Source organism: Orbicella faveolata, unplaced genomic scaffold (genome assembly GCF_042242905.1).
Source record: "Orbicella faveolata isolate gen_17 unplaced genomic scaffold, um_ofav_v1 contig_13, whole genome shotgun sequence".
In the NCBI taxonomy this organism is placed as follows: Eukaryota; Metazoa; Cnidaria; class Anthozoa; order Scleractinia; family Merulinidae; genus Orbicella; species Orbicella faveolata.
Window position 1 is genome coordinate 32,154,558 of NW_028301540.1, and position 18,052 is coordinate 32,172,609.

An 18,052-nucleotide genomic window follows, 5' to 3' on the forward strand; every position below is an offset into this window, starting at 1 on the left:
TGTATTGGCATGTCCCATAATATCGTGACATCCTCGTTTTCTGTAACTGTTTGCGGCTCATGGTCATACCACTTTTCTGATGTCTTTATATTATAGTTGTGACAGACTTTCCAATGTATATACGCGGCTGCTTTATCGTGTCTGTGGGTATATTCTGTTTTCGCAAGTTCAGGACACCCAGACACGATATGGTCAATTGTTTCGTCGTATTTGCTACACATCCTGCATAGGGGGCTAGTACCGTCTTTGATAATGCTGGCGTGGTATGATCTGGTTATTATGGTTATTATTATTATGGTTATTATTATTATTATTATTATTATTATTATTATTATTATTATTATTATTATTATTATCATCATCGTCCTCACGTAATGGTTGCTTAGAGTCCTTCGGGCCGAGACCAAACCATGGTCCTGGGGCACTAGGGGATAGCCAGTTTTTAGCTTGATAGCACCCTCCTCAAAATGTGCGCTGTACCTAGCAAGGTTATCTTTTGTAGTTCACTGATGCTTAATTGGCCGGGAATTCTTCCAAGATATTATTATTATTATTATTATTATTATTATTATTATTATTATTATTATTATTATTATTAAAACAGAATACTGTAGAGAGTGAGTAGCGTAGCCAACAACAGAACGGCATACGTGATACTAGTAGACTTATGGTAAAAGTAGAAGGACACAAAGCGAAGTGTGGACATAAAAGTGAAATACCTGTAACAACGCATTTGCCGTCAGTTGTCGCAGCGAGTCCATACACGGTGCTGGCCGAGTGACCCACTAAAGTCTGCACCAACTGGCCGCCAGGAGGGGTGAGAAAACCTCTGGACGGGATGAGTGCGGGCTCTGGTGGGCTGCGAGAATCCTGGACGAGCTTAGATAGGACCTGACGAAATAGTAAACGCGATAACGGTGAGCTATGGAATGATGCAGCTGAAAAGAAAATTGTTCAGACGACGAAGAGAGGAGTTTTCTAGTGACTGCGGCAATTCAAAAGCCAATGAAAGTGATCCACTGCTATTCAGTGATAACTTGATAATTGATAAACCAATCAGAATGTAAATAGAACACATGCAGCTGGAAAAATCGCGGGAAAACAAGTACTCCGAGCGCGGGAAAGTATTTATGGCAAGCGCGGGAAAACACGTCACCGGCTGAAAGCGTGGGACAAGTCGTGTAAAGCAAAACTGGTTCGGTAATTTATTAGACATCGACTTTGATCTGACTGGTTTACAACGCTTTGCACAAGGTTTATCAACCTAATTAAATAGAAAACCAAAGTATATACAAATTTCCAAGGACAACCACCCAGTGGAAGGGATCTCAAATACTGACTGAACGTGTATTTTAATTTGTTTAATTAGCTTTCTTAAGTTAAGAGAAAAAACGCTCGGTTTTCGTTTCGTAATTTCATACTCAAGATCGAGTCAATTTGCTCACCAAATACAAAATGTTGTTCACAGATAACCAAATTCTCGGCCACATTGTTTGGAGAACTTGCATGTGGAACGATTTCACATTGAAGGATGGCAGGGTTAAATAGCCAAAGAGACACTGCACTGACTTACCGGAGATAAATTAGTGGTAATGCAGTGAAAAGAGTCCTGCACTTTACACTGCAACAAAGAAATTACAGTTGAGACAACAAAATGAAAAAAAGAGTCGCACAAAAATTAAAAAAGAGAGAGAATCACTAAACACTTGGCAAGTAAAATTTTGCAGCAGAATCGCGCTTTGCGACAACTTCATATAAATACGAACGAAATGCCTGAGATAAATAACAAAAAGCAAATAGAAACTGACCACTGAAAAATGGTGTTCAGTTGCAACAAAATGAATCAGAACAGAGCCGACAGAGTCGGAATAAGACTACATAGGCCTTTCGTGATGTCATTTGAAAGGGATTTCACTTCATCTCTGTTTCAAAATAACTCTAAGAGCAAACGTTTTATGTGAATATAAGCAACTTTTCGAATAAAAAATAACGATTGAAAGCAAACTCTTCAGAAACATTTACGAAGTGCAAAACTATGTCAGTTGTGTTTGAACTACAATGAAGACTGATCTACAGTTTGCCCTGGACGTCGTCTTAATAGCGTGTACCTCGTAAAGCCTCGCTACAAGCTGCCCAGCCAATTGCTTGGAGTCGCTCAAAATGGCGTCCTGAGCGAGCTGAAGAGTTTCGGCGACAGCAGCAATGTCAGGATCACTGACAGCATTCATGGCGGCGTGGAAATTATCCAACACAGACCTGTAAAATAACTGGAGTAAGTAGTCACATGGCTGCTAACTTTTCAAAATTCCTTGACTTTTCCCTGAAAAAAATAAAATTTCCCTGACCATATAAATACAAAATGTCAGATATAATAGCGGCTTTTAGACCTCATTTTACATCCGTCCTTTCCATTCTTGCATTAAGACTGATAAGTTTTCAACAAATTTTCTTCTTACAAATAAAAATATCGTTGAGATTACAGTGACCTCAAACGTTTCTTCTAGCATTCAATGGTATTCAATCAGCCGTGTTAAATTATTTCAATTTTCCCTGACTTTTCTTCAAAATGTCAATTTTCCCTGACTCCAAATAAAATTCCCTCACTTTTCCATGACCTTGAAGAATTTTTTTTCCTTGACGATATCCTGACCTGTGGCAACCCTGGGTCACGAACTTGCCGGCGCTTAAAGTTCAGTCACGTTATTTTGAGTTATTTTGGCCACGTACAAAATTACCTTTAAATTGATAGAAACCTGAAAATAATAGTTTACTAAGATAGAAAAACACCAAAGGGATAATAATAAACCATAAAGGAACAAGGACGGTTAAGGATGGAGAAGATTAACACGGATCACAAACGACGAACTTGAAAAATTTAGACTAAGCTTTTCAAGAGACACAAACCGTGACGCAGCCCCTTTAACTCCGTTTTCTGGAGTATTAGAACACAAGAAATAGTGCTACTCTCCCCTGGATGAGATGCCAGCGCACTCCCACCCCCCCCCCCTCCCCCATCACGGTCTCTATGACACGTATCACGTGTACACATGTATCTTACCTTAGTGAACGCACGTCGATCTTTGTGCTGAGCCACTGAAAGTTGCAAAGCACTTCACTTTTTAATTCGTCCCATCTTTGGCTGCGAATCAGCTGCAGAGGAAGCTCGTGAAGTTTTCTCAAATTGTATCTGCCTTTAGACAATAACAGAGGCTGGCCCGAAATACTCGCCAGACGCACTTGCTTGCCGTGAATAAGCGTCGTCTCTTTCGTGCCCTCCTCTGTACAAAAACAAGAACAATCCAATTTTCCAGCAAGTGACAGTCATTTGATTATTCTTTGGTCGTAGTTTCCTAAGCTAGCGTTACATCGGTCGTCACGCAATATTTCACCTCGTCGTGTGACAACTCGCATAACAACTGCACCATGGTGCCATAATATGAATTTTCTCTGACTCAAATAAAAGTTTCCTGACTTTCCTCTGATCTTACGAATAATTTTTTTCCTTGGACGTTTCCTGACTAGTAATAACCCTGACGAGTCACAAATTTGAAATTAAAGCTAAATTTTCTTTTTATTTAAGATGCACCATCCGTAGCGCGGAAGTGCACCCGACGTTCGAAAACCTACCAGACGTGGAGGGCAGAGGGTGGAGGGTATTTTGCCACGGGGGGTTGTATATTCTAAGGGAAAACAAGTAAACGCGCTAACTTACCGACATAATTTCTTCCCAAGAAGTAATCTGCAATAGAGCTGGACAAGAGCTTCTCCTCAAACGGATCCGACAGGTATCTGTCTTCGGCGGCTTGAACAAACTGACGGTGATACCAGCAAGTGACCTGGGTGCCATCCGCCCCCCTGTCCACCAGGTATGAGGCAAGTTCCGCTCTAATCCTGACCCACAGCAGGGGGGGGAGCCGTCTGATGGGTGGGGTCCAGTACTGGAACACATCGTGGAGAAGGGCTTCATCGCAGGACAAGATGTCCTCGAGTTCGTTTGTGGTCAGACCTAGTGAGGCTTGTGGTGAAGATAATGGTTGAATTCAGTTAGACACTCATGTACAAGAAAGAAAACAATTCTTAACACGCAAAGTTGTGGCGGTGGATAACGAACTACAATCGCCTAAAACGGAATTCCTGGTGCAAGCGTATTCGGGTTTCGCAAAATTGGCATTTTTCTTTGCTGTTTGAAAGCTTTGCTACATTTTCTGAGCTGACTGAAAGAAACACACGCAAAATTTTTTAGCCGATCATAGCAGAGACGCTGTTTTCTCGACCATATAAGGTGCAAAACAAAAGTGAAATCCCGTCATTTAAAGCAAGAGATTATTCTTGCCTTCGCATCGGCTACATGTTTTCCCGCGCTCGCTGCGTGTTCTACACTTTCCCACGCTTTTTTCCAAATACACGTTTTCAAGCGCTTGCTGCATATTTCACGCTTTCCAGCGCTTTCGTCCTGATAGATGTTTTCCCGCGCTTTCTGCCTTCGTTCTCTAGTTACTGCCGTATGTTTTTCCCGCCCTTGGCAATGATTTCCCGCTCCAGCCGCCGGTTACACGATTTCCTGCAGCTGATACTGCCCTGCGTACCCGATAAGGGAGCTTAAGCAACGACGAGGGCGACGCTGAGGACGACGCTGAGGACGACGCTGAGGACGACGACAAGTCAAAAATGAATTTATATTTCACCAGCGAAATTCGCAACTGTCTGTTCAGTACGCCAATGGCTCTAAAAACGTGCCCAGGCTAAATATGCAATGACAGCATTCAATTCCAAATGGAAATACGAAAAATTAGCCGTCGTCGTTCGCGTTCCTCGGAAGACGCAAAACTTGGTCATTTCACGTTCTTTTTTTGCAGAGGACGGCAAAGAAATGTAGAAAGATTTATAACGCTCGTGCACAGCTATTGTTTTGCTGACGTTCTCGTTGCCGTCGTCGTCGTCGTGGTGGTTTGCTTAAGCTCCTTTATGAACTAATACACAACGTGAAGAATTTGCGGATTAGGGACCTTCTCTAAGACTGCTTTAGTTCCAGTTGAAATCTGCTCTACCAGACTAAAACCTTACCCGCTGTTAAGTATCCAAGCGCACGTCGTACCAGAACCTCGCCATGGCGTATCTCAACTCTTTCGAAAAGTTTGTCAATAGCCTTCCGTATGGTCGTCTCTAAACAAGTCTCACTGAGCGTAGAATATGACCTCCACAAGCGCGTCTCGTCGTAGGAGATCTTCAGGAACAAAGGAAGGGGGCACTGTTTAAAGGCATCTTTGAGGACCATCAGCTGATGGTCTTGGAGGGTCCTTTTCTCAGCGTTGAGCCAGTTGGTCAATATGGCGGACACATCATCTGAAGACAACGCTGGGATGGGTACGAAGCATTTTGGATCTTTGAAAAGCGCCTAAAAAGGATAAAATTGAAAAAAAAATCCTTCAGCCTGCATACAGTGTGAGAGTGGCGTATAAACACAATGTCCATCACAGGGTTACCTCCAGCATTAAACTTTATATATCTATGGGTAGAGAGAGGCATTGTATAAGCAAGAACTGAACTGAAATGATGATACTGGCCAGGGCTTGTAACCAGACCACTCAACCCAGTATCCAGTCCACGAACCATTTGGCAGCCACAACTCCTCCCAGCAGCTGACAATTTAGCAATACTATTCTGCAGAAATAAATCTCATGAAGTACCTTCAATGTTGGAAAACACTTGTATTCTTGATCTGGCAGTGTGGAAACAATGAACTTCACATGAGCTGGAAGTTTCCTTGGAAACCAACTTAATTTTCGTGCACCGTGTAGAGGAGAGAGTTGGTCCAGTGAGTCAAGCATGATCACCAATGGCTGCTCTTTTGTAGCACTGGACAAAAATTTCGGGAACTGTTGAAAGACAACCTTTGATGACTGAAAAAAAAATATATCAACCAATATAAAACAGGCAGAAACTTCTCTGACTACCATGGATGTTTGCATCTACATAACCGTGTCAGTGCAGGTTTATTTGGGGCAACACAGACACATATCAGAAAGTTTTATGTGGTGCATCAAATGTCAGATGGTTAATCATGATAATGCTGATAATGATAATGGTGATGTAGATAATGGGGGTGATGATAAGCATGTATCATACCTGCCAACCCCCAGAGTACAAAAACCTGGAGACGGCTAGAAATCTTTGCATTGTAAGAATATCATTTTCGACAATGTCTGAATACTCTCTGAAAATCACCTGAAGGCCTTCTGAATGTTCCCGACGTCTCGAAAATAACAAAATTAAAGAAAAAAAATTAAAAAAAGCCACGGTGGGTAGTTCCTGGGAGACCGGGAGATTTGATGAAAAACTTGGAGATTCCCGGGAAAACCGTGAGAGTTGGCAGGTCTGATGTATAGAGTAACATTTCATAACTACTTTGATCACATGACTTAAAACATCAAAATTTGTCAAGACAAGATTCAGTTTCACTTCCTCATAAAGATAAAATCATTCCTTATTAATATTTTTTCTAAATATGTTAACTCACACGTGGAATTTTAGCAGTGAATTTGTACACATGCTTGATCTGTAGCATGATTGACTTGAGAACCCGCAAAATTGTTGAACTTTTTGGTGTGGTGCCAAGAAACCTAAAAAATCAGAACAAAAAAGGTTGAACAATGTTCTTATGGCAAAATTAAGGCAAAAGGCACCTGTGAAACCTTAAATATCAATACAAACTTGAGCCTGCATACCTGAGACATACACAACATTTTTGATCCATAAATCCAGTTATTGCCTTGGCTGCCATAGCGATAACAGCTGTCTTACCACAACCAGACTTGCCATGGATCACCAATGGATATTGACTTGGGCCTCTCACATAGTCTTCAATATCCTGTCCGTGAAAAGACTGAAAGTCAGACAAGTATTTAAAGGTGTGTCATGGTACAAGTCCTAGAGGAACCTCACACCAGAAGTTACTACTGAGATTTATGCTCTGGTAACAAAAGCAGACTGAAGTGAAAAGGATTTAGACAGTGAAGCTGCATCCAGTTTTGTATCTGTTGGGAGGAGTAAAGGGACTATATACCATCATACCTTAAGGGTTGACTTTCTTCCATAAACAACAGGGAGTCTCCTCTTGCAAAACAAAGTATGTTGCACTACTTCAGTGTACAGTGAATGGTCTGTTTCAGCCACCTTGTGTTCTGCAATGCTCTCTGTTATCATATCCTTCAACTTCTTTTCAAAATCTTTGCAAAATTGGTCAAGATAATCCTTGTGCATTTTGTTGACACTAGGATCAATACCTTGAAATAAAAACAACAGTCAACTGCAAATCTACATGTACTATCCACTGCTTCAAAGGAATAAAATAAGCAGATATTATATACACAATCATTTATATCAGCCTTTTAAAAGGAACCAGACAAATTCAGCGAGCAGAGAGATGGAGGGATTGAACATGATATCAGAGTATGGTCTTAATGCAAATTATGCTAGACAGCGTTTCAGGAAGTTAATATAATTTTATTGTAAGTCTGTAAATTATTACCTAATATTTAATAAGATTTTATTCATTGAAGTTGAGAAAAGCTGAAAATTGGACTGATTTCTCTAAAATGTCACAGAAATGCAGCTGTCTCATCAATTGTACATGAGAAGTAATCAAAAATAAAAGAAAATTAAATTACCTAGTATTTAATAATTATCATTATTATAGTTATCATTAATATTGTAATTATTACTAATAGATTTAATAACTATTATATTTAAAAATCTATTATAATTACCTTTTGGTGTCCAAGTAGGATCATATGTGAAGATATTTTCTACATGCATTACTTCCTTCATCTTCTTGTTTTTCAATTTGTTTAACAGAGCTTGAGGATGAGTGCCGTCATTAAGACACAAACCATCAGGACAATAGTCAGTATACTTTAACATCTCAGCATTGTCTCCATCTTCTGATGACTCAAGTCCATTGATTACTCTGTGAAACCACACACAGGATCGCTTTGTGTTTTCAGCTTGTAAGAGCCCATACTCAATTTCTACTTCACAAACTAAAAATAAATTAAAAAATAAATAAACAAATTAAAATAATAAACAATTAATTTAAAGTGATTTACAATCTACCGCAGGCATGCTTTATAGACCCATACTGCAAGTTTTTGCTTACCCCCACACGCATTGCACAGACCTATTAAAAGTAGGTCCTATTTATGATTATACATGACACCAAGCCAGTTGATTCAAGAGGAGCTGCATGACCATTAACTTGTTGCATTGGTGCCTTTGCACATGGTATATAACCTCAATGTTTAAACATCATGAGAAGACGCACACGGCTTGTACTGTAAGTATCCCGGAGAGCTCCATACAATTCCTTATACTTTTAGTACAAGAAATTGTTAAGCATTATCTTAGGGCGCTCCAGGTTTCTTCACCCTATGATACCAACGAGGTGTTATAATCTGTTATGCCGACGATCGTCTGTCAGAAAAATATTAATTTTTGAAAGTAAACCAGAGACGAACAGCAGCGCACACCGGCTTACATATGTTAACGAGCAATTAAATGCAGTGTGCTGTGTGAGTCATTCGTGACGCTCTACACTCTGGAATAAAAAGCATTATTAGATCATGTCCAAAAGAACGTGAGCAGTGGGGAAAAACATGGAAGGAAAAAAGACGTGAGAGAGGAAGGGCAATGAATGTTGAAACTACGGCGAGGGCGGAAATCCTGATAAAACAAGTATTCGCGCAAATGATGTACGAATTACCAGAATTTAATGCACAACACGAAATCATCCTCTCCTTCTCTACTCAAACCAAGATTTACAATCTGAACTAAAAGATAACCAGGAGCCTACAAACGCATGCTCAAGTAAAGAGACGCGCAAGGGCCGACTAACATTTCTTGCTTACTCCATCAAAGTCATCACGATCAACGCTGAGCTTGCATTGAGATGCTTGTCCGGAAGTAAAGGGACGCTCGATTCATCAATCTAAAACAGATCTTGGAATTAAGCCGAAATGATCTGGGAGTGAACTACACTTAACAATTTTCTAAAAAATAACGCATCACACTCTTTCTTTTTTTTCATAAGAATATTGTTTTTCCGGCCCAGGCTGAATACTCCTATTTTTCTGCTGATTTTAGGCTGAAAATATTATTGTAATATTCCTAACTTATGACATTTACGTAACAATTACAAGTGCTCCATTGCTGTTCATTGCAATCAGTATGGTCAAATGTCATGTCATACGACAAGAAAGAATTTATCATGAAAAATTTTGCTGTTTAGCTCATGTCTTTTGCATTGTACATATTTTTTACTGTACAAACACATTACATGTACCGCTCATCATTAAACATTTGACTATCGCTAGTGAAGAGTGTTTCGTTTGTTGGCTAGTTTTGCCGTTTAGAGAAAGGAATAATTTTATACAGTTAAGTAAAAACATCATTGTATTGTTTTTACAGATTTTCAACGCATGAAATTGTATTATTTTCACAATTTCAGCCTCAGGTTTATTCTTAAAATATTCTTTAAATTTCGCAAATTTCAGCCTCGATATTCTTATAAAACATATTCTTTAAAAAAGAAAGAGTGTATATGCACTACTTGATGAATTTCATTTATAGTCACAAACACCTTTATCTTGATTGTAAATAAATAATCTCTAATTTATCTATAAATTTATCCTTATTTGAGTCTCCACAATTAGTTATCTAAGCTTAATACTCCGAACAGTCTTTTTGCCCTCCGCTATTGAGAAGAAATGTCACACAATTACATAGCCGTGGGGAAAGTTAGGGCCCGGGGTGAGGAATCACTTAGTACACAAAGCAAAGTTTGTCAGTGCTTTAAGTGACCTCGCACGGCTACCAATGACTTCAAGGTGTTCGCACGCGCTGCGAAAACAGACCTTAAAATTTCGAAAGTAACGACCGAGAGTGGTGAAACCCTCCCACATCCCCAGAAAATAGTGGAATCAAGGATCAAAAGTATAATTTATTTTTCCTATCAATTAAGAGCGGCAAACTGATGACGATACAACAAGGGAAGGTATAGTGTAACGCTTACTATGAACATTAAGAAACGTCATGTTGCGCAGTGTTAAAACAAAACCCGTAAAATTTTTCTCAAGTAACAGGAACTAACAGAAACTTTTCTTCAAATTATAATTACTTCAATCAACAACTTCATCACATTACTAAAAGGAGGGCGTTAAAAGGAACGTTTCTTGAAATTAAAATTGAAAACTTAACCAGCACACCGAGATATATTTAAGGGCCTGTTTACAGGGAGAGAGAGGTCTACTCTAGCAAGCGTGTTAACCCTAGCTGGAGGGCAAAAGATAGCCCGGGTTTACAAGAAAAATTTTGGTGTAACCCTACAACCCGAGCGCGGGACAACTTAATGCGCGATTACACTCAAAGGGTCTGGAAACAAGTAGAAAGTTAACCCAGGTAGGCGGGTTAACCCTACCTGGAGTGTTTACAAGGGAAAAAGTTAGCCCGCCTGCCAGGGTAACCCTAGCACGCAGATAGGGTAAACCGCCTACTCGTTTAACCCTAGCAAGCTGCCTTGTAAAGAAGACGAAGAAAACAAGAGAAAATGTGTGAGTGCTAGGGTAACCCTCTCTCCTTGTAAACAGGCCCTAAGAATGGTCTACCTGATGAAGAGCCCACCCAAAAGGCAGCAACCACGACAGCGACATAAATTTGAACTGGAACACGAAGGATTTCATCTCATGTTTTAAAAAACTGTTTTCACGAGTTTAATACACCCATAGAGAAATACATGCTGCCCTGTTCCCATACCTTTTGGAAAAAGCCCCAAGGTAGCAGCGAGTTCCATCTAACTTAAGTAGAAAAAGAATCACCTTTGAACACAGCCTCAAAGTTACTTAGCCTCAGATGTAATGAAGGATCGGCTGTACAGTGGCGCGAGTGGTGTGTAATTCTTATGAAAAATGCTAAAAGCTGCCTCTAAGACCGTGGGTTTTTATCAGAGTCAGAGCAGCTCAAAGACCGTCTTTGAGACCTTACCTTGCCGATTTTGTGAGACAGTTAATATTCTAACAAAGCACCTCAGTGCTTAAAATTACGCGCAGAGATCCACTTGTTTTTCAATTGTTTGTTTGTCTTTGCTGGGCGTAATTTACTCAAGGCCTTTAACTTGACAGAATTTACCCATTAATGGACAACAACAACAACAATCTTTTATTTAAACACGACTTTTGTTTAAAGCTAGACTCTTCAGGGCCCTCTATTTTCTGGTATAAAGATCATCCTTATGGCTTTTTTATGGCTTTTTAAAACTTTATCATTACTATTATTGTTGTACATGTAGTATTTGCCATTATAATTTGCCATTACATTGTAATAAAAAAAATATAAATATTTTTATTTGATTGGTTGTGTAACGATATGATGATGATGGTTTATTCGCCACTTTACATAAGCATTTATAGACTATAATACGACCTCATTTTCTGCATTCATCAGATTAGTTGTCTTTGAGTATAACTTTTTCCAGTATGTGACTTCAGTGTTATGGCTGTTAAAAACTTAACAGAAGGGGTCAACATTTCACGATGAAAGATTCAATAAGAGTAATAAATATCAGTATACTTGCTTGTCATACGCACTGATATAAATATTTCACGGTTACAGTTTACTACCTTTAGGTGAGACAAATTGATATTGTAACAGCCGAACAATGTTATTGCTGGCATGACATTAGAATCTCTTGCTTACACTACACTCATGGGTGTGCCACCTAAAGTGTAGCCTAATAACGTTATTGCTGGCATGACATTAGAATCTCTCGGTTACACTACACTCATGGGTGTGCCACCTAAAGTGTAGCCTAATAACGTTATTGCTGGCATGACATTAGAATCTCTTGGTTACACTACACTCATGGGTGTGCCACCTAAAGTGTAGCCTATTAATGTTATTGCTGGCAAGACATTAGAATCTCTTGGTTACACTACACTCATGGGTGTGTCACCTAAAGTGTAGCCTAATAATGTTATTGCTGGCATGACATTAGAATCTCTCAGTTACACTACACTCATTGGTGTGCCACCTAAAGTGTAGCCTAATAATGTTATTGCTGGCATGACATTAGAATCTCTTGGTTACACTACACTCATGGGTGCGCCACCTTAAGTGTAGCCTATTAATGTTATTGCTGGCATGACATTAGACTCTCTCGCTTACACTACACTCATGGGTGTGCCACCTAAAGTGTAGCCTAATAATGTTATTGCTGGCATGACATTAGAATTTCCTGGTTACAGTATGCTCATGGGTGTGCCACCTAAAGTGTAGCCTATTAATGTCATTGCTGGCATGACATTAGAATTTCTCGGTTACACTACACTCATGGGTGTGCCACCTAAAGTGTAGCCTATTAATGTTATTGCTGGCATGACATTAGAATCTCTTGGTTACGCTACAATCATGGGTGTGCCACCTAAAGTGTAGCCTAGTAATGTTATTGCTGGCATGACATTAGAATCTCTTGGTTACACTACACTCATGGGTGTGCCACCTAAAGTGTAGCCTAATAATGTTATTGCTGGCATGACATTAGAATCTCTCGGTTACACTACACTCATGGGTGTGCCACCTAAAGTGTAGCCTATTAATGTTATTGCTGGCATGACATTAGAATCTCTCGCTTACATTACACTCATGGGTGTGCCACCTAAAGTGTAGCCTAATAATGTTATTGCTGGCATGACATTAGAATCTCTTGGTTACACTACAATCATGGGTGTGCCACCTAAAGTGTAGCCTAATAATGTTATTGCTGGCATGACATTAGAATCTCTCGGTTACACTACACTCATGGGTGTGCACCTAAAGTGTAGCCTATTAATGTTATTGCTGGCATGACATTAGAATCTCTTGCTTACACTACACTCATGGGTGTGCCACCTAAAGTGTAGCCTAATAATGTTATTGCTGGCATGACATTAGAATCTCCTGGTTACACTATGCTCATGGGTATGCCACCTAAAGTGTAGCCTATTAATGTTATTGCTGGCATGACATTAGAATCTCTCGGTTACACTACACTCACGGGTGTGCCACCTAAAGTGTAGCCTATTAATGTTACTGCTGGCATGACATTAGAATCTCTTGGTTACACTACACTCATGGGTGTGCCACCTAAAGTGTAGCCTATTAATGTTATTGCTGGCATGACATTAGAATCTCTTGGTTACACTACAATCATGGGTGTGCCACCTAAAGTGTAGCCTAATAATGTTATTGCTGGCATGACATTAGAATCTCTCGGTTACACTACACTCATGGGTGTGCCACCTAAAGTGTAGCCTATTAATGTTATTGCTGGTATGACATTAGACTCTCTCGCTTACACTACACTCATGGGTGTGCCACCTAAAGTGTAGCCTATTAATGTTATTGCTGGCATGACATTAGAATCTCTTGGTTACACTACACTCATGGGTGTGCCACCTAAAGTGTAGCCTATTAATGTTATTGCTGGCATGACATTAGAATCTCTCGGTTACACTACACTCATGGGTGTGCCACCTAAAGTGTAGCCTAATAATGTTATTGCTGGCATGACATTAGAATCTCCTGGTTACACTATGCTCATGGGTGTGCCACCTAAAGTGTAGCCTATTAATGTTATTGCTGGCATGACATTAGAATCTCTCGGTTACACTACACTCATGGGTGTGCCACCTAAAGTGTAGCCTATTAATGTTACTGCTGGCATGACATTAGAATCTCTTGGTTACACTACACTCATGGGTGTGCCACCTAAAGTGTAGCCTAATAATGTTATTGCTGGCATGACATTAGAATCTCTTGGTTACACTACAATCATGGGTGTGCCACCTAAAGTGTAGCCTATTAATGTTATTGCTGGCATGACATTAGAATCTCTTGGTTACACTACAATCATGGGTGTGCCACCTAAGGTGTAGCCTATTAATGTTACTGCTGGCATGACATTAGAATCTCTTGGTTACACTACACTCATGGGTGTGCCACCTAAAGTGTAGCCTAATAATGTTATTGCTGGCATGACATTAGACTCTCTTGGTTACACTATACTCATGGGTGTGCCACCTAAAGTGTAGCCTATTAATGTTATTGCTGGCATGACATTATAATCTCTCGGTTACACTACACTTCTGGGTGTGCCACCTTCAAGTGTAGCCTAATAATGTTATTGCCACCTTAAAAACATTATTATTTAATTTTTTCTATTTTGGTTGTTTTTTGGTTATCTTTTGGTCATCATCTTAATTCAACTGACAATGTTTTTATTAGAGCACATGTGTACATGAAGACAGGACTGATAGATGGTTACTCCATTTTAAGTCAGATTTTTTGCTGTGTTTAAATCTGTGTAAGGTCTTCTACAGCTTTTCCATGAAAAGTGCTTCACACGAATGCCTTCAATTTTGTTAGGAATTTCCTGTTCAGCTGGACACCTATAAATGTATTAAGTTGTCTGCCAGTTAGCAACCACATAGCAAATTGAATAGTGTGAATAATACTATACATTAACACATAACCATTATTGTCCATTTTTGACGCCTGACTCAACAGACTTATTAAGTTTATGGTTAGTGATAAACCAATCATAATATGGGCTGCTGATAAAAATCAATTATAACATTTGAGTAAGTGCTGCATTATTATAATTATATAGAATATTGTCTGTTTTTAACCTGGTAAAAAGTGGCGAGATCAAATCCAAAGGAACCCCGGAAAACATAATTATGAAAGAGAGATTTTCACGGTTTTTTCACGCTATTTTAATTTGGGAGGGCAAACAGGGCAAAAACTGCAGTAAATGTATGGGGAAAATAGAGAATCTTAAGACTAACAACCTGAAATATTTTTCAGTAAATTAAAAACAACGGTTAGAGGGTAAAACAATTTGTAGATCATATGATAAGTGGGAAGTTGCCTCGCTAGAAAAGCCATAATTAAGTTTTTCATTTTTCAATAGTCTGAAAAATAGTGTGAGTCACAATTCGCAAGAAAATTTAGAGACATTTGTATACAAAATTTAAAAGTGCCTATCCTTGCATCACAGGAAATCTATTTTCATCACATTTGACTAAGGAAACCCTTTAGATCTGCTGTGTATCTGTTCCTTGTAACGCATAAAACATTCAGGAAGTCACTGACTCTCAACTTATTAGGCAGCAAACTTTAAACTTTTCCCATACATTTACTGCAATTTTTACTGTGTTTGCCCCTCAAATTAAACAAGGTGACCTCTTAACATGATCATTGTCTTCATCAACATAATTGATTTTAGGGAACCAACCACATTGATTATTTTCATCAGGAAACTAAAATCTTGGACAGAATAAAATGAGAAATAAAACCACCTATCCACCCGAATCAATGATAAATTCGCATTTTTCCATCATTAAAATGGGGGGAGTGGCGGTCTTAATTTTTCATTTATTTTGCCCTTGATTGCACTTAATATAACAATTTCTAAAATGACTGTCATTGCGGTCCACGATACCATCCCGTCCTTTCAATCAAAAGAAAATACATGTTAGCTGACCAAAGCTGACCTCTGACCCTACTCCAGCAAAATCAACCCAGGCCCCCCATTGGCAAAAAAGTAACTTAGGTGCCTCAAGCGGGAAAATAAACTGAATTTGAGCTCTCGAAAACACAAGGTCAGCATTGGTCATGTTGTAACGGCCTTTGCCAATCAAAGCGCCACTAAAAGTGAAGTTATTACGGTACTTCCCCTCCAGCTAAACTCAAAAAACATTGTTCGCAAACTTACCCCTGTTCTTGACCATGTCCTTTTCGAACTGTGAGCAAATTAAATCCAGGTCGTTCAGGGTATTCTTTTGAAGTGCGCTCTTGGCAAGATGTTGGCGTGACAACATGGCCAGCAAACCAAATGAAGAAGCCACCACTTTAATTCCAAAGCTTTGCCACGATAACTGGAGCAATCGGCAAGGCAGGATCCAATTTCCACTCGTGCAAATTCGTCTGAAAACTTGCTACCACCGCTCTTTTCTTAAAAAAAATCTTTATCGGACTTAAGATACAATCACGTTCGTTTAGAACACACCGAGTTTTTTTCGAAGTAAGATCTGGATTGATGCCGCGAGCGAAAAGATAAAATCCCTTCCTTGGCACAATCTTCGATCGAAGGTCAACCGTGAACTCGCTTTAAGGTCGAGGCTGCAGGTCACGAGGTGAAATGTAAAACCTGTTTCTCCGTCACGGGAAACCATGCTTAGTTAAAATAACAACACTTTCCAGATGCCGAAGATACGTGAGATGACAGTCGCTGAAACCGCTTTAACAAGATTATAACGCCTGCAACAACCGCAAAACAAAAATCTCCGCGGGAGGAGATACTTACAGTAGACATCACTTGTGTCTTCTCATGTTAAATTAACACATCATAATTTGCTGATTTTAGTTTTTTTAACTGATCAGCACACCAATAAAAAGTTTTGGACAATCTTCAATCTTTGAATATTTAATTTCTAACTATCAGTGACTCAAGTCATAGATGAACTAATAGACCTTTTCAAAGTTATTTGTCTTACTCGTGTTATGATATGATGCAACATGAATACAGGACATTTTCAGGCAATTTTCAGTAGTGGATCCAGACCTTGAGCTAAGGGGGGGGGGAGGGGTGGGGGAGGGGTGGGGGGTTGTTTTGCTTGCCCTGCCGGCTTTTCTTCCTTCTGTAATTTCTTCCCTTTTTTTACCCAAATTGAAGGGGGGCACATGTTCCCCAGGCCCCTCCCCTAGATCCACCACTGATTTTGTATGGGCTAATGGCTACCACAAACTCTTTTCTCAAACAATATTTCACCTGATCTGACATATTTTTGCCAAATATCCTCATCTTCAAACACCTCCTTGGCCGCCTGCTGGAGAAACTCCCTCATGATGTTATATTCATTCTGCCATTCCTTTTGTGCCTGTTGTTTCAAAGACTGATCATTATCATTGAAATAGTTTGGGATACATGTTGTTACAGGCTGAAGAATATACAATGCAGGAAAACAGTTTTCATCTTTCTTGTACCACCTGCAGAAACAAAGAAAAAAGTACTGTTAGATTCACTATACAGTAAGAGTGAAAGCCTACAGTCAAGCCTTAGGATACCAAGTTTCATGTAGGCTTAAAGCTTTTGTCTACAGGTCTACAGCATAAATCAACTAACTTGAGATAGCTGCTTCTTTATATATTAACCAGGGCAACTTAAGTGAAACAATATTATATCAAAGAAACCAAACAGGCATTGGACTTTTGTTACAGTTGGGTGAGTTCCTGGGTGAAAACAAAGTAGAGCTGCAACTAGGACAGACGTCAAATGCTTTGGAATGATAGTTCCTGACAAAACAGGTGACTGAAGTCCATGAAAACAAGTCTGACTGCCAAAATGTGTAAATTCTTTGTAAAAGTGAAAGTTACTTTAATTTATTATATGTCTCTCTTTCTTGATGCCCTTCATTTCTTGACAGCTGGTGAACATGTCGTGCAGACATGGTATTGGCCATGTCCCTGCCAGAATGATGGGGATGAGTGCGTGAGTGATATCAAAGACAATGATCATTACTATCAATAGATACCATGCATGTAGTCTAAGATAAAGGAAATAAATCATGAATATCACTGACTGTAATGTAGTTTCACTGTTCATTAAAACTTAATCTAGTCTTAGCTACACCATACTTAGTAAGAAGTTCCCTTATTTGTTCATCAGTGGTTGTACTAAGGATCAATTCAAATTCCTGTGCATCTATAGATGGCAGAAGTGGACGGTAACCATACTTCTCCGAGAGCAATGTCTGGTGAAAAAAAGTCAAAATTAAGATTTCATGACTGTGTTTAGCGAAAAAGGAAACTGCTCTAAGATTATAAAGTAATATTGTTACACTTACCACAAAGTTTGGTCCAACAGATATCTCCTGACATGCCTTGATTTCTCGCAGACACAGCTCCGTTGTCATGTGTGTGTCAGTGGCATCATCACGCACGCCCCATCGCATATCCACAACCT

The 18,052-nt window shown here is 39.4% G+C and overlaps 1 protein-coding gene and 1 long non-coding RNA gene across 5 annotated transcripts in view; both read right to left on the reverse strand.

Annotated features, from left to right (window-relative positions):
* LOC110050006 (NACHT domain- and WD repeat-containing protein 1-like) overlaps positions 1-18,052 on the reverse strand; it is a 29,645-nt gene that overhangs the window by 7,803 nt on the left and 3,790 nt on the right. For 3 of the 4 annotated variants that reach the window (XM_089285522.1, XM_089285520.1, XM_089285521.1), the window contains exons 6-19: positions 17,934-18,050; positions 17,725-17,840; positions 16,859-17,076; positions 7,767-8,039; positions 7,072-7,283; positions 6,726-6,868; positions 6,518-6,620; positions 5,688-5,900; positions 5,065-5,395; positions 3,713-4,015; positions 3,059-3,278; positions 2,109-2,256; positions 1,574-1,621; positions 720-891 (exon numbers count right to left, since the gene is read on the reverse strand). In XM_089285522.1, coding sequence (XP_089141648.1) covers positions 720-891; positions 1,574-1,621; positions 2,109-2,256; positions 3,059-3,278; positions 3,713-4,015; positions 5,065-5,395; positions 5,688-5,900; positions 6,518-6,620; positions 6,726-6,868; positions 7,072-7,283; positions 7,767-8,039; positions 16,859-17,076; positions 17,725-17,840; positions 17,934-18,050 — 2,617 coding nt within the window. The remainder of the gene's footprint in view (positions 1-719; positions 892-1,573; positions 1,622-2,108; positions 2,257-3,058; positions 3,279-3,712; positions 4,016-5,064; positions 5,396-5,687; positions 5,901-6,517; positions 6,621-6,725; positions 6,869-7,071; positions 7,284-7,766; positions 8,040-16,858; positions 17,077-17,724; positions 17,841-17,933; positions 18,051-18,052) is intronic. The other variant, XM_089285523.1, reaches the window with a different exon arrangement.
* Positions 14,287-16,416, reverse strand: LOC149115984 (uncharacterized). The gene is made up of 2 exons (XR_016206178.1): positions 15,803-16,416; positions 14,287-14,474 (listed from the first exon to the last, which is right to left on the reverse strand). It is a non-coding gene; the product is annotated as an uncharacterized LOC149115984 (long non-coding RNA).